Source organism: Ambystoma mexicanum, chromosome 2p (assembly GCF_040938575.1).
Source record: "Ambystoma mexicanum isolate Mex_15411 chromosome 2p, UKY_AmexF1_1, whole genome shotgun sequence".
In the NCBI taxonomy this organism is placed as follows: domain Eukaryota; kingdom Metazoa; phylum Chordata; class Amphibia; order Caudata; family Ambystomatidae; genus Ambystoma; species Ambystoma mexicanum.
The window spans coordinates 1165324799-1165341112 of NC_090923.1; the positions used below are offsets into that span (position 1 = coordinate 1165324799).

The 16314-nt window shown below is 47.1% G+C and overlaps 1 protein-coding gene across 5 annotated transcripts in view; it reads right to left on the reverse strand.

The window, feature by feature from the left end:
- Window positions 1–16314, reverse strand: part of HUWE1 (HECT, UBA and WWE domain containing E3 ubiquitin protein ligase 1) — a 2445223-nt gene that overhangs the window by 1578098 nt on the left and 850811 nt on the right. For all 5 annotated transcript variants that reach the window (XM_069645305.1, XM_069645304.1, XM_069645303.1 and 2 more), the window contains exon 29: window positions 7250–7466. In XM_069645305.1, coding sequence (XP_069501406.1) covers window positions 7250–7466 — 217 coding nt within the window. The remainder of the gene's footprint in view (window positions 1–7249; window positions 7467–16314) is intronic.

The window sequence follows — 16314 nt, forward strand, 5'->3', positions numbered from 1 at the left end:
GTGGACCTCGACGAGACGTCCATCTGTCTTGCGTGGATCTCGATCGTCGGCTCCAGAAGTGACATCCAGCGTTTTATATATAGCACGTTGCTACGACCCATGCTTCAGTTCCTCCCTCCCCCCCCCCACGCATGAACGCAGCATAAGGAAAAATCACGGGAGGCGGCTAATCAGCCGGTAAAAAACTTCCCAACAGGGCGATCCCACACAACAATGATGGAAAATAAACAAATGTACTGAATGAGACCGAAGCGGTCATCTAAGAGCCATCACCAGATGTCTTCTCGTTTGGACAGAAGCAACAAGCCACAGACGTTTCTGAGCGGGGACAGATGGGAAGGTTGTTGCATTACAGTGAGTAATTTCTCCTTCAATCCATTGCTTTTCTCCCACAGATTCCTCATCTTGACAAGACTCCCCAAGCAGTTAGAATAATGGAGGAGGGCAGAAAGTTTGAAACCAGTAGATTCTGTATAACCGTTCTACCAAACCGTACATCAGCTCCCAATACAAAATCCAAGGCATAGTGCTTGGTGAATGTATAAGGATGACCAAGTGGCTGCCCGACAGATCCCTAATAAGGACCCCTCTTTGGGGGGGGCTGTAGAGGCAGAAACCCCTGTGGTTGAGTGAGCTCTGATGCCCGCTGGAAGCTCCCTGTCTGCTGATTGGTAACACTCTGAAATGCACAAAATAATCCAACGTGACAGCGTTTCTTTGGTTTTGGCAAGACCTTTTCGAGACAAAGAATGGGCCACGAATAACTGGTCTGATTTACGAAACTCGGATGTGCGAGCAACATAAAAGATTAACGCTCTCTTGGAACCGCTCTTCCTCTTTCGAGGGTAAAAGACAGGCAAAATCAATAGACTGGGACATGTGAAACTCAGAAACCACCTTAGGAAGGAACCCGGGCCAGAGAGTGACATTCTCGCGAAAGAACTTTAGGAAAGGAGGTTTGCAACACAAAGCTTGCAGCTCGCCAAGCCTCCTGCTGGATGTGATTGCAACCAAGAAGGCTGTTTTAAGGAGAACAGCCATAAATAACATGAGTGCATAGGCTTAAATGGCTCGCCATCAAGAAGGTCAAAACCAGATTAATATCCCAATCTGGGACTATAAAAGGGGTTGGCAGAAACTTATTGAGACGGCCCTTCAGGAATTGGGCCATGACCGGAATAGTAAAGAAGGAACCTCGGTCTGTGCACCTCTTGAACACAGACAGGGCCGCCAAATTCCCTTTGACGATGGTAAACCTGAAGGCCTGACGAGGCCAGTGACAGATGGAACTCCATCACTGTGGTGGTGGGGCAAGAGATAGGGTCAACCTTGCGTTTCCTGCACCAAGCCTCAAATCTTCTCCACCTGCACACGTACAGAGATCTTGTATAAGGTGCGCGTGCAGGCAGCAACACCTCACGTACCGCCTCAGAGGTCCCAGTCATCATACCTCCTCTCAAGAGCCACGCATATAGATTGAGGGAATCTGGGATCGGGTGGAGCACTCGACCCTCCGACTGGGTCAGGCGATCCGGACACCGAAGCAACCGGTAAGGTGGACAGATGGTCAGTACCAAGAGATCCGAGAACCATGTCATCAAAGACCAATGTGGGGCGCTAAAAATTGTGGTCACTTGAAATCTCTTTAACCTCCTGAGAACCCAAGGGATTACAGGAAATTGGGGTGGGTAGCATAGTCGAGAGGGAAGGTCCAATCCACCCGAAACGTGCCCCCCCCCCCAGTGCACCATTTGCTGGGAATTGCTCAAGCAAAACCTTTCGCACTTCCTTTTGAACTCCGTGGCAAGCAGATCCACTGCTGGTGTACCCCAGAGAGCAAAGACCTGCTCTAGGACTTCTTGGCACACTTTCCACTTGTGTTGAGACCATGCTTTTCCGGCTCAGAACATCCGCAAAGTGTTCTGTCCCCGACAGCTGAATAACTGAGACTGACATTTAGTTCTCCCGTAACCAGAACCACAGCTGTATTGCCCCTGTGCAGAGGGAGCAGGAGTGCACACCACCCTGCTTGTTGAGTTACTGCATGGCCACTGTTGTCCGTCAGGATGATGATATGCTTCCCTCACAGACGGGGCAAAGTCCCTCAGGGCTAACCCGATGGCCTGCAACTCCAGCCTGTTGATCGGCCACCTGGCTACTGATTGGGATCAGAGGCCACTCACCTGCAGCTCCTCACAGTGGGTGCCGCAACCCTTCAAAGACTCATCCGTGACAACTCTGGCCTGAGGCCTTGGAGGTTTTCCCTGCCATCAGATTGCTGCGTGTGTTCCAACCGGCTGAGTTCGCAGACTACCCGGCTGGACACGGGTGATCCATGAGTGCTCCCAGATACTGAGACCACTGGTTACTCAAGAACCACTGAAGGAATCCCATGCGCAGCCTGGCCTCTGGCACTAGAAAAATACAGACGGCAATGAGACCCAAAAGGCAGAGGAAAGAAGCCGCTGGTAGGATGGTGTGGTTCTGAAACAAATGCACCATCTGAGCTAAATTGCCGACTCTTCGGGAGGAAAAACCTTCCCTATCTGAGTGTCTAGGACTGCACTGATTAACTGGAGCCGAGGTACTGGTGTCAAATGAGACTGAGTTGAGGGAGAAGCCCAGCCTGTGCAGTAGTAGGCAGTTTTCTTCCAGATGAGACAAAACTTGCCCTGCCGACTTCGTCCAGATCAGCCACTCATCCAGGCACAGGAATACATGTACCCCGATCTCCTAAGGTGAGCCGCGACTACCACCATGGGCTTGGTGAAGACCCTTGAAGCGGAGGTCAGCCCAAAGGGCAGTGGTTGTCCCCTATGAGGAACTTTAGGAACTTCCCGTGCTTTTGGTGTATTGGCATATGGAAATCAGCGTCCCGCAGGTCTATCGACACGTCAGTCAGTCCTGAAATCCGAGAGCGTGGAGAATTTCTCTCAACGTCAACATCCTGAATTTGTCTTCTCTCGGGAACTTAGTTAGAGCCTCTAGGTCCAGAATGAGATAAAGACCTCCTCCCTTCTTCGTTACCAGGGAATACCAGCCCGATCCTGTTTCGGAGGTACCTCATCCATGGCACCCTTCGACAACAGGGTACTAGATTCTTCAAGGAGCTCCTGTCCCAGTTGGATTGGGGGTGTGGGGATCTGTATGCTGGTTTCTTTAGAAAGGGCAAACAAAAACCCCACCAAATCAACTGCAGGGCCCAGGCATCAAAGATCATCTCCTGCCACTGGGGCCAATGCCCTGCCAAAAAACCACCAGCCGGTGCATCGTGGGAGGGAAAATCAAAGCATCTCAGAGGCCACGGGCACCCCCACTGCTGTTGCTGCCCGTTAGCTGTAGAGGCCCATCAGCGACTTCCGCGAGGCAAGAAGCACCTCTGCCCCTGCCCGACTTGCGGGAGCTGCACCTTCCTGCCATAGGGTACGTAACGCCTAGAGCCCCCCTGCCTTGTGAGGCAAAGCTGAAGGCTTTGAACTTTTCCAAGGATTCATCAGCTTTCTGACCGAAAAGCATGTCTCACTCAAAGGGAATGTCCAGCAACCAGTTCTGAACATTCAGGGAGAAGCCAGAAGTTTTCAGGTTGGCATGCCGCCTCATTACCACTGCTGAACCCATTCCTCGGCCTATGCAGTCCGCTATGTCCAGACCCGTTGGCAATTACTGTTTGGCTACCTCATACCCATCCTCCATCAGATGCAAAAAACGGTCCTGCATGGCACCCTCAGGGACATATTCAGCAGCATGTTCCACAGCTTTCCACAAGCCGAAGCAGTACTTTGCAAAACAACAGACTAGGTTTGTGGCTTTGAGCGCCATGCTGCCAGAGGAGAACACCTTTCTGGACAATGCGTCAGATTTCTTTCCCTCTGTCCATAAGCAGATTGGAAGAGAATGCCACTGATCTGGTGGAAACCGTGGCAGCCTGTATAACCAACCCTTCCAGGAAGGGTGTGTGGCGAGGATAGAATGGTCTCCTCTTGCCGGCCTACACTTTCCTGTAAAATTGGCTTTACAGGTGGAATAGTGCAAGGGTGCTACCACAAGGACGATAAAGGGTCTGCAATGGCTGGGTTAAATTGCATGTTATACTCCAATGCAGGACTCTCCTCCAAGATATCGGTGAGCTCCTACCCTAGAAAAGATGTGGCAGACTCCTTCAATCCAAGTATCCAAACAACCCTGTCAACCAGAGCACAGAACTTGACAGTGGCATGAGTATAGGGTTTGTTTTGCTGCAACTAACGATCTGGAGAAGTATCAAGACCACTAGCGCCCTGTAAACCTTGAGCCAGGGCTTACAAATTGTCCAGTCGCTGAAATAATAGACGCCACCGGCTCCAGTTTAAACTGGGTCGACTTGATCATCTGGGTCATCGATGCCGAAAATTTACTGCATCGAGTCTAAAACCCCAGATCTTGATAATGGCATAAACCAACCATCGTAATTGTGCACATCGACAAATGAGTTTCCATCTTGGATTGCCTATAATACACTAGTGCCAATGCATTTCGGATTAAACCTTCTTCTGGGCGGTATTAAGGCAAAATCAGTATTACATAACTCTTTCCAGCGGCTCTCTCGGCTCACAAGACTCGCGAGCAGAAGCTGATCGATACATCTTTGTACAGGCACATACATAGACAAGAATTTAACATGACTCAGATTTGCAAGATATGAATGTAATATGAGTTATGTAATACTGATTTTGCCTTAATACCGTCCTGAAGGTTTAATCCGAAATGCATTGGCACTAGTGTACTATAAGCAATCTAAGATGGAAACTCCATTTGTCGATGTGCACAATTACGTCATTTTAAGGAAAATTCCAGGAATGTGAATAAAACATATCCTGCTTTAAAAGATATACTTTTTGAATCAATTATTCAATTTTGATCAATACTGTTAGGCGTACTTAATATTTTACAAATTCAACAGCAACCACATGGGGCCAACTGAGAAGCACCATTCCTAACAATGTAGAGTTACTTTGTTTTTGGATACTTCAAGTTTTGACTGGTCCTAGTGCTATGGGACCATTATGGACTGGCAGCTCCAAGCAAAAACAGTATTGAATTTGACTCATTTAAAGAATCCTACTGCTAAAAGATTGAATAGAAGTGGTGCCCTCCTCTCCCTCCATACAAACCAACCATCGCCAACCGTAGGCACAGAGGGCTTGATTGCCATCAGAAAATGTTTCAAAGCCAATGCAGCCATCAATGCCAATGGTTCTTTTGGCACTGAGGGGCGCACGGATGAACGATGGACACTGAGCCCGGCCTTGGACTTCAGGCGATTTATGCCTAGTAGGCCCACCACCCAAAGACATTGGACGTCGACTGTGTGGCCGGCTTGGGGTCGGGAGCAGTGTGCGCCGCTTTTGCCGCCAAAGATTGCTGGTCAGGCACCAGAATTGCACCTACAGAAGCTTGCTGTTTAAACATTTAGAGCATAGAAGTTTCAAAAGGTTCCCACTCTTCCAAAGTGGTTGGCCCCGCCAAAGGCCTACCTCCATCCAGACAACGAGCTGGATTCAACTGTGATGCCGCTTCTTCCGCGAGGAAGACAAGGAATGGCTCCTGGAATGGGATGGTTTATTGGTCTTCTTGCGATGTAGTTCCTTCCCATTGTCGGGGGTGGACTCCTCAGCCTCGGAAGACCAGACAAGAGACTGTGCCAGAGATTTGGCAGACAGTCGGCCCAAAGCCAGTTTCCCGGCCTTTCTCACGTAGGGTCATCGGCTGCATCTTTGCGTACGACGCGCAGGCTTTCGTGTCGTGACCACCACCTAGACACTACGGACAGACGTCGTGGGGGTTGGTAACAGACATTCTGGCCTCGCAATTACAGCATCGCTTGAAGCCCGAAACCCAGTGAGACGACATTGCATCAAGGTTTTCCGAGGAAAAGGCACAATTTGGTAAAAAAAAAAAAATCCAGTAAACTCGAGTCGCTTTCCCGATGCAGCGTGCAAGCGCACGGAAAAAACGAACTGACGCATGGGACATAGTGTTGTGTTATATATATATGACATCTGACGTCACTTCCGGAGCCGACAATCGAGAGCCAGGCAAGAAGGATCAACGGCTGAGTCGAAGTCCACTGTGCCACCTTGAGAAATGTTTGAGCAGCAGACCTGAATGAAGGATATCTATCAGGATGAGGAATCTGCAGGAGAAAAGCAATCCATTGAAGTAATTACGGAGACAAGTCGAACCGTTCCAAAGCATGCTCTGCACGCAGAAAAATTGAACTGAGGAAACTGGCGCAGTGAGTGCCATTTATACCAATGTCGACATGTGCGAGCACAGGAATTGAAGCCTCTGAGGGACATCAGCTGACAACGAAAAGTGCCCTGTGCGGTCAAGAATATTTCCAAAACTGCATTCAAGATATCGGTATATCAAAGATGAAGAATCCGTTGGAGGACACAATCCATTAGACATAATGTTTCCCAGAACTGACAATCTATAGGACTACTCAGTTTCCCCATAACAAATGAGCAAAAGGCAATAGAAGTGGAGCTGAAGCATGTTTTTCTTCACAAAGTCAGCTGAGGATCAATCACAATGGGTTCCACAAAGCTATGGAGGGAAAATTGCAACCAAATAAAACTGTTTAAGTGTGAAATAGTTTGGAAATGTTTTATATACCGCCACAATCCCAATGCATCCTTTGTTAGACTACCTTCACTGGAGAAAACTATACTAGAACCTGACTTTTGAGCACTTGGCCCTATACATCTTAGGGCTGGACTTCTTATGTAAAAGGGAATTGGGATTGTATTGTTAGCTTCATTTTATCTGCATCCGGTTACTTGCCTGACTTTGTTGGCAAATTGAATGATGCATTGTAAGTGACCCTTCTGGTGACTGTATACATTTGTGATAAATGGTTTTTAGGGAGAATACTACTTTCTAGTTTCATTTCTTAATGTGCTCCTAAAGTCAGAATAAATAGCTATATTTGTATACATTGACTGAGTTGAATTATTGTGTTTTTTTCTGTGTGGATACACTCAGGTCCTAGAACACTCACTCGCCTGAGACTAAGCCTTGACTGCTGTTCACACAACCTTGATTGGGTTTTGGCTGAACTCAGTCTCCCTGTTCACCATAACTAAGGGGGGCCTCCTAAAATCTTCCAACCACGGTCGATTTCAGAAATCCATCCCAACAAGTTGCAATAAAGCAAGGTTAGATTCAAACATGCCTTATGAAAAAAGTAACCTGGTTAAATACATACCGAAATCTGGGTGTTGGTGTGTAAGGAGGAGGCTGCCATGATAGGCCCTTAGTAAGCAGTTTGGTAAGGGCAGAAGCTGTAGATCTAGCAGCTGGTGTTGGGGCAGTTGTAGTACTTGTGGTATGATGGCTTCTCCTCTGACGGACTGGTGAGCCCACACATAACTTCACCAGCAGTCCAAAAAGCTCTGCCAAAGCACGACCCAAACGAGAGGAAGCTGAAATCACAAACGTGCAGACATTGGTAAACTTAAGAGGAGAGAGAGAGAGAGAGAGAGAGAGAGAGAGAGAGAGAGAGAGAGAGAGCTAGAGTTTGTGGTGTGTCAGATTCAGGAGGCAGACAAGAGGTCATGGTACAAACTTGTATTGATCTTCAGAAGGTCTACTCCAACTCTATCCCTAAAATGTATCTTGGTCCCATCTAAAAAGAAAGAAGAATAAGTGGTGCTCATTATTAAATTTTGCAAACCTAACCATGCCCTTTCCCAGAAGCCTAATCTAACCCAAGTACTGACCCTACCACTAATAAAAAGGACTACATGTTTAACAGAACACGTCTCTAGTATACCTTCCGTCATAACTGAAATGGTGGTTTGCTTCTGACCCCCACCCAAATGTCTCTCGGTTTCCAGGCAGAATAGTTCCAATACAAAGGTCTTCCTCATAGACTAGTCTAACTTTGCCATATGAAAAAAAAAATGCTGATTTCTCCACTCTGGAATATCATTTCTTTTAATAGACCTAGGGGACGCCCGTGTCTCTTGCCAATTACACTACCTGCTTATTATATCCCATTTTGTGGTGCAGACGTTTGCCTTGTGGATTATGGAGTCTCAAACCACTTCTTGGGTTTGCTTGGATTTCACTGTGCCAAGGGCCATCCGGGTTTCTCACCCCACCATGTGGTTCTCTCTTCCCCTGCTTTGGGTAGTCTGTCACCATGCAGATAGTCACCTGGTACTTAACCCTGCAGTGGGGTTTTGCCAGTTCTCTCCACTGTCCTCCCTGCTCTCAGCAACAGCAGAGTACCTTCAGTGTCATGGCAGAGTCCACAGGGGAGATTGCTTCTTCAGAACCACAGTCCAACTTCTTCCAGCGTTCAAGTCTGCTTCTTCTACGGCTGTATGGTCGTCGGTGTCGTGCACTGCAGGTGCCAGTTAACTATCTTGTCTGGGTGGTGATCCTCTGTTCACTCCGTCGAGCCCAACTGACTCCACACCAGTCTTGTGCAAGCAGAGTTCCATGGGCTGCTTGTGTCATCTGTGTTAGAGAGAATTCTCAGAAATGTGCCAATTCCCTCCAACTAAGAGACCCCCAGTAACTTTGCTGGATTTTGAGGACGTGATTTTTTTTTTTTTTTTAAACCTAGAGAGTGAGACCCTTTTTCCCACTCTCTCATGTATTTTATTGTGATTTATAACCGTTTCCTTTGGTTATGGAGCCTGACAAACTCCATAGGCATCCTCTTTTACATTGTGTGCAGTCGCACAGGGAAGTCTTCCAGATTTCCCCAAGGTTTAAATGCCTTCTCTGGGATAAACTACTGTTTCCCAGAGCAGTAAAGTGAAAGTGACTTTACTTACATTTGTAACTTTGTAGACCCAGCACACACTATCTTACAATAGTGTGCTGGAGGGGTTACTTAGTATCCCCTTTGTCTAGCTTCTCATGTAACATTTTTATATTAGTCTTTCCTCACTGAATGGCAGTGGTTTACTTTTAACTACTGTGGTGTGCATTTACTACGGACTGGCGTTCGCAACAGCAGTAAAGCAGCCAAGGGTGCCATTTTTGGCAAAAGTGCCTGGTATTCTTTTTTCGCCATTTCTTTGTGGAAAGATCCTTTTTGAGATTTACTAATCAGGTTTGGTCCCTTTGTTCGCTTTGCCTTTGGCTGGATTCATGAGTGAAGCCCGCCTCTGGCTCCAGGGTGTCTGGCAGGACAGGAAGTGAGGGAGGTGCCCGAAACTCCCTGTGCTTAGTCTTCGAGGAGACCCAAATGCATTCTGTGGTGATTGGCCGGCTGACTGTCCGGCAAGGACAGCCTCCCTGCCAGGTAGGCTGGAATGAATGGAAGAAACCTGAATAAAAGGTGAGGCTTTTGGCTTGGAAGTCAAGAGTCGACGACTGGCCGAAGGAACCGAAGAAGAACTTGAAGAGGATGCCTGCTGCAACTCCGGGACCGTTGGTTTGCCCGATGAAGCCCTGCTGCTGTGCTGAAACTCCAAATTCGTATCGACGGAGAAGCTCCTGCGAGGACAACTTCTCCCCTTGAGTTGGTGGGACTAATCAACTCCAAAGTAAGCCACCTGGACATCTTCTCTAAGCTGGTTGAATTTTCACAGAGTTGCTGCTGGAAATTGACTAGCCAGGGAGAGGAACACCAGATTGTGTGCGTTGCTTTTAAGTCGCCCAAAAGCTCCATTGAGATCCTCCAGACTCCCAGGAAACATGACTGACCGAGCTCGAGCCCCCTCAACAGAGTGTGGGACCCCAGAAGCAAGGAAAGTCCATCTCGACAGCCAGGAACCACAGTGTTTCTATTTGCGGTAGTCGCGAGGAGCTGCAACACTAAGTGACACTTGTTTGAAGATTGCCAGTTGCGAGCGTTGACCGTCCCATTGCAGTGCAGGAGTCCCCAGAAGTCCCTCCTCTTGTCCCCACGACTGAGGCCCAGAAACAGTGAGATCTGCAGAGCTGCACAGGAACAGGAGTCTGCTGCACTTTTTCTTCAATCCAAAGGTACTGTGAAGTCTGACAGAACTTACCTCTTATTGTACAGTTGCTTGCATCTTCTACTACTCGCAAGTAGAAACTGCTCAGGGGATCCAAAAGTATTTGCCTGCTTATGAATATTTGTGATCTCTTGTTTGTTCTAATAATCTTTTCCTTTGACCAATTCCTAAGAATGTTCCAAATGCTACAATAAGGTATTCATGTCCCCAGCACCCTAGCTATTGAAGTCACCTGAGGGTGTAGGGTGTGACTGTGGGCCATCCCAAAGGGGTCTTTACGGATTTAGAAACTAGGAGTGTGTAGTTTTGAAGTGTATTTGTGTGTTGCTTTTATATTGCTCCCTTCTGAAGAAGGCTTATTCTGACTGATGAATTAATATTTTTTTATTCAAGAACCTTCGTGTGCAAGTGTTTATTTGAATACTTGTCACTGTGAATCTCTGTGCAACTCCGCCACAGCTCACACTGACCCCTCTTGAGATAAGCCTGGCTGCTCAATGCGCTACCTACCTGTGTAGTATAGATTTATACCAAAGGTTGGGTTCCTATTGCCAGGAGGTCAGGGCTGTTGCAGTGAACCCAAAGGGTACTGCATACAATTGTGCCTAACAATCTGCAGTGGACGCCTGCTACATCGAGCTCTTGTGTGTCCACTCTCCAGGCAGGAGATTCCCTCTTGTGTCTCGCTCTGCAGGACTTACTCTTACATCTTCCCTGGTGTTACTCCAGTGGCGTCTTTACGGCCCAAGCTGAAACTAGATTGGATGATTCATGGACTCCAGTTCTTATAACCAATGGCAAATGTGAGGGTCAGAAAACACGCGGTTTCTAAAGTCTCATGAGTACTATTGTGTGCGTCAATCCCCATATAGCCAAACACATGGGAAATGGGACATTAGGGAGGATGAAATCATTTTCTGGGGATTCCTTGTCCACTAAGGGGGAGTAACCCAGTGGAATCCCGCTTGCCCAGTCACCTACGTGGTAAGACTGACCTCCCTAGTCCCAATGGGGCTGGCTCCTCTTTCGAGAGAAGGGACAAAATCCCTGGTTTGGTCAAAAGGCTAGAAATTGAAGCAGAGTGGAACAAACAGAAGATCGGTTACAGAATAATCTCAATCAACAAGAAGCTATACGTTTTGAGGCTTAAGAGTTCAATGCACCTAGAAACATGGCGTGAATGCAAAGTTGGGACACAAATGTGGCAAAGTGTACATTTAAGGAAACAATGATTGCATGCACATCAAGAAGTGATCTGTGTGAGTAGAATTTCCTTCTTGAGTGAAATTCTCTCCACCTGAGTCCCCAGCATTTTTTTGCTGGACTCTTCGATTTTCGTCCGATTAGCCTGAGTGGGAACCTTTTTCCACACTTGTTCTTGGGAACTCTTTTAACCTCTTTTTGGTATATTGTTTTAGAGTTATGCTTTCCTCCATGCTGTCTGGCATCTACATTTTACGTAAGTGGCACATAGTGTGCAGTGTTACTGTAAGCTCCTAGCGCTTCCACTGTAATATTTCTTTATTTTCCACTGGTTAACACCCTGTTACCAAGGCATGGGGGTATACCTTTTAACCCAACTAATTTCTTTGTGAGATCAACACACCCCCACCTTATGTGGCGTGCAGAGGGGAAACATTGTATCCCTATTTGTGGAGTACAATTTCATTTTTGTACAATATTCTCCCCACTTGCGAGTCCCCCAGCATTGTTCTTGGGGAATCTTGGATTTTTTAATCAGTTTTCCTGCATGAGTGGGAACCTTTTCCCCCACTCATTCTTTTGCTCTACCGCTGGGAACCTTTTAACACCCCTTTGATTGTATCTTTTTGGAGTAATGCTTTCCTTTCACTCTGTACTGTTTTGCTGGGATCTCCTTGAGCTGCCCTTTTTATTTTCCTTGTGATAAATACTGTTTCCAAGGATCGGGGGATACTTATCCTACCATACCATTTTGTGGAACCAGCACACCCAACCTAATGTGGAATGCTGAGGGAAAATAATGTATTCTTTTTCCCATTTCTCCTGTAACTTTCCAGTTACAGGGACAAGTAAATCTGAGTGGCTGGTGGCAGTGGATATTTTCAATCAAGTTTTTTGTGAAAGGTAGATGCAAGCTGCTGTGGTAAGGGACACATGGCTCGCCATTGTATTAAAATGATGCCCGCCTGTCTTTTTTTGCCAACTCTTGATGACTTGTCTTTTGAGCCTTCTGCCGTGCTGGGTGGGGGGCGATCTGGCTCACTTTGTCTTTGCCCGGCTTTCATTGGGAAGCCTGCCAGAGGGTGCCAGCAAGACTGGGAGGACAAAGCTGGGACTGCACCGAAAATCTGCAGGTCTTTGTCCTCCAGTGTCTCTGTGTGAATCCAGTTCTGACTGGGAGGCAGGCTGTCTCCTTGGGACAGTCACCAAGTTTGAATGTGGCATGACTGCTGATTGGCTGGGTTCCTGCATTAAGGAGAGGCTACAGGAGCAGAAAAGGATAGTCGACCCATGGACCGAAGAATCAGAGAAAGGAAGATCTGAAGAGACCGTCAGTGAATACTGAGTAACCGCTGCTGCTCCAACCTCTTCTGATAGACTGGACGACTTACTCCCCTGGAGTGGTGGGCCTAAGCAGTCTCAAAACAACCTGGATCAATCTGCTGTGCATGGTCTCCTGAAGCAGTTTCAGCTGGAAATTTGTGGGCATCCTGCTTGACCTACAATCGCTCTTTCCCGCTCCAAGATGTCTCCTGTTCCAAGTGGGGGCCGAGAAACGGAGAGAAGCCTGCCATATCACAACCGTCGCTGAACCAAACCCTGTGCTGATTCCCGACGAGCCAGTATCATGAAGATAATCTGCTAGGTGTGCCATCCAAAGAAGCAGACCGTCTGCTCCCACCAGATGTTCCTTCTTCAGTCTCCAGGGCAAGAATATGAAAAGTAGATGTGGCTGCCTAACCTGGGGACCCGCCAGTGAATGTCTTTCATGAAAATGTACTGCCCAGCTCCTTCATAGTCACTTAGGTGCTTGCTGTGTTAAATTGGACTCCTCTTGAGCTTTCCGGCACACATTGGGGTGGACAGACCGAGTGTGTTCTCCCAGGCCTAAGGAGAGTGGTCCTTTAGGTTACAATCCTTCAGGCATCTCACTGAACAATCGTAACTGAACATTTGACTTGAAAAGTTGAAGATTCCTGCTGTTTTGTCAACTTTGACAGTGTCTGCCTTTCTTCATTCTGTTGCCCACAGTTCAGGTCTAACCTAAGAATTAGACCCTTGTACACCTAAGAGTGAGTCTTCTTCAGTCCTACAATAGGTGGACTTTAGTACAACTCCCTAGCACTTTTCTGACTTCTCCAATAACTTTTTGGTTACTGTGAGGAGTCCATATTTTTAGGCTGGTAGCAGTGTACCTTTTACATAACTTGTTGTGAACATTTATCGCAGGATGTCATTGTGACTGCGGTAGAGGACACAAGGGTCACCATTGATCCAAAACGATGGCAGTATTTCTTTAAGTCTTGAACAAGCTTGTGCTTTATTAGGTCTTCTACCTGGGTGGGGAAGGGTCATACAGTTCCTTTGTCTTCACCAGGCTTCCCTTGCCAGCAAAGGGTATGAGTGACTGGCAAGACAAATCGGGTGAAGGTGCCAACCAACACCCCGCCCCCCAATTCTATGTCCTGCAGAGCGCTGAGAGAAACCAGGTATGACGGGCAGATTGCTGTCCCCATTGGACAGCCATCCCCAAATTTTTAAAGTTCTATGGGATGCGATTTGTGGGCTCAGTACGTGCTCCTGCATACATTCTGAGGTTCTGGAGTAGAAACTGTAATGGAATAATCCGAAGGAAGAAGACGCCAGCCACTTCCAGCGGCAGCCAGAGTCTGCTGAGTAGCTGCTGCTGTCCCGACCTCCACTTCTGAGCGACAGGGAAGATCTGATTGAGACTTCATCCATTGGACTGGTGTGCCCAACCAGTCCCAAGATGAGCTGCATTGTGCGCCCCACCCACAGCTCCTGGAAGAGCTGTGACATCCACAGCCTGCAATTCACAAATACTCAGGGTCCTACACCACTGATGTGCATAGTCGCCCGGAGAACAAATCCGTCTGGAACTTTGGGGAGATAGATAGAGTCTCTGCAGGTCATGAAAGAAACCCACAAAGTCCCCTTAGACGAGACAAGGAAAAAAAGAGGAGAAGTGCAGACTGTAGAGACATACTTCAACCAAGCCTGGAAAAGGCTTCAACAAGCCAGAACTGGGAAGATCCATTGCTGGGCATCCATCTGCACAAGAGCTGTCATCAAGACAGTAAAACCTGTGACCATGTCTGCTGTCGCCTCTCCACGGGGACCGTCTTGCAACAATGAGTTATTCATTTTGAGGTACAGTCCTGCTCCCTGTAAAACTAACCTGAAGCTTTGCTTGCTGATCCTGTATTCCTGTGGGCTATAGATGGATGCATCTCGCCCCACTCCAGGGATCCCAAAGAGACGATGGGGTGGACAACCCATTGCACTCTCCTGCCTTCGGATAACACTGGTCCTTGAAGCAACACCATAAGGAAACCCTAGGTTTCCTTGAATTGAAAAACCCAAATCTACCTGCAAACCCAGAAGAGATCCTGTTGAACTTTGAACACTTTATCCTGCCCAACTCCTAACCTCTGGTGACATAGGACCCATCTGAACATTGTGCATACTCATAAGCTACGGTTAGACTCTTAAAACAGGTTGGAACAAAGCCATCATATGCAAGTTGAAAAAAGTTGCATACATGTTTGTTGGTTTTACTAAGATGTATTACTGTTCGTTATTCTGAAAGTTATTACACCTATGGGCCATTGCTTAGTGTTGGGAAAGATTTCCCTTTACAGCACCTTGCCTTCAATTTTTATGGACCTCCAAACCTTTTGCTTTTTATTTTTGTATCTGACCGGAATTTCTTACTTCAACTTCACTACACTGGCTTTTACTCATTTGCCATGGGCAAACGGACAAGTCCTTCAGGCTGTCAGTAGCGGGAACGAGAAATTACTTACCGTAATGTTCCTTCTATGGATTCTTCTCCCGCAGATCCCTCATGAGATCCTCATCCAGCTCTGCTGCTCAGAAACATTTTCAACTCAACTCGCCCGTCAATCCATCTTGCTCGGTTCTCGATAGTCTGCTCCAAACACGACACCAGGCGTCGTATATTTACACCACTACGTCACATACCTCAGTACCTCCCCTTTCCCCTGTGCTTCAACGCTTCAGAGTAAAACAAAAAGGCGGCAGGGCTAACCAGCCAGTAAAAAACTTTGGGAAACAACCCAAGGGGGAGACCCTGCAGAATTAGAAAATGGAAAGTTTTGTTTTGTTGGAAAAACAAGCTAATAGCCAGATAGATGCGGACACCTCAGAGCCATCACCAGGCATCTCTTTGCTTAGATGCACCAAGCTGTAAGAACTTGGAGCGGGGATGGATGGGAGTGGCGATGAGGATTCTGCAGGAGAAGAATCCATAGAAGGAATTTTATGTTAAGTAATTTCTCCTTTAATGGATTGTTTTTCTTCCACAGATTCTTCATCTACTAGACTCCACAAGCAGTTAGGACAATGGAGGAAGGCAGAAAGTGCTACAGTAGCAGATTTTGCAGAACTGCCACATAATAATTAGCAACAGCCCAGCGGGCAACATCCAGACAACATTGCCTGGTAAACGTGTGCAAGAACATCCATGTGGCATGTCCTTAATGGGAACTGTTGGGGAGAATTCTCTGTTAAGGCTAATTTCCCAAACCTAGTGATGCCCCCAGCAGCTTTGCTGGATTTTTGGGGTTTAATTTTTTCTCCTGCTAAGAGTGAGACTCTTTCTCCTACTCTTAGGCATGATTTGAGAATGTCCTTTGACTATGTAATGTGTTTTATGGGCTATGGGGTCTTTTACTCCATAGGGCTTCATGTGTTTTTGGTATATGTGTTACACAGCACCCTAAGTGCTGTAACACAGCGGTGTCATAGTGACCCCCAAGCAGACTCCATACCCTGGGACTGACTACTGTCTCCCAGGGCATGTAAAGTCACCATTGACTTTACTAGTCTTAAATTGTGAACAGAACCAGTACAAATCATATTGTGGAAGTACTGGTAGGGGTAATTCGATTGCCCCTGGGTCTGTTTTCCAGGGGGGCACTGTCCAGTCCCCCCCCTTGTCGAGTTTCTGGCTGGTGGCAGTGGTTACCACGCGAAATATTCCACCGGAATATTTTCTATGGGATTTTCCCATTCATTTTAAACGCACCACTTTTTTGGTGCAATGTTAAAGATACCGCTGGATTATTTATTTAATATTTATTCC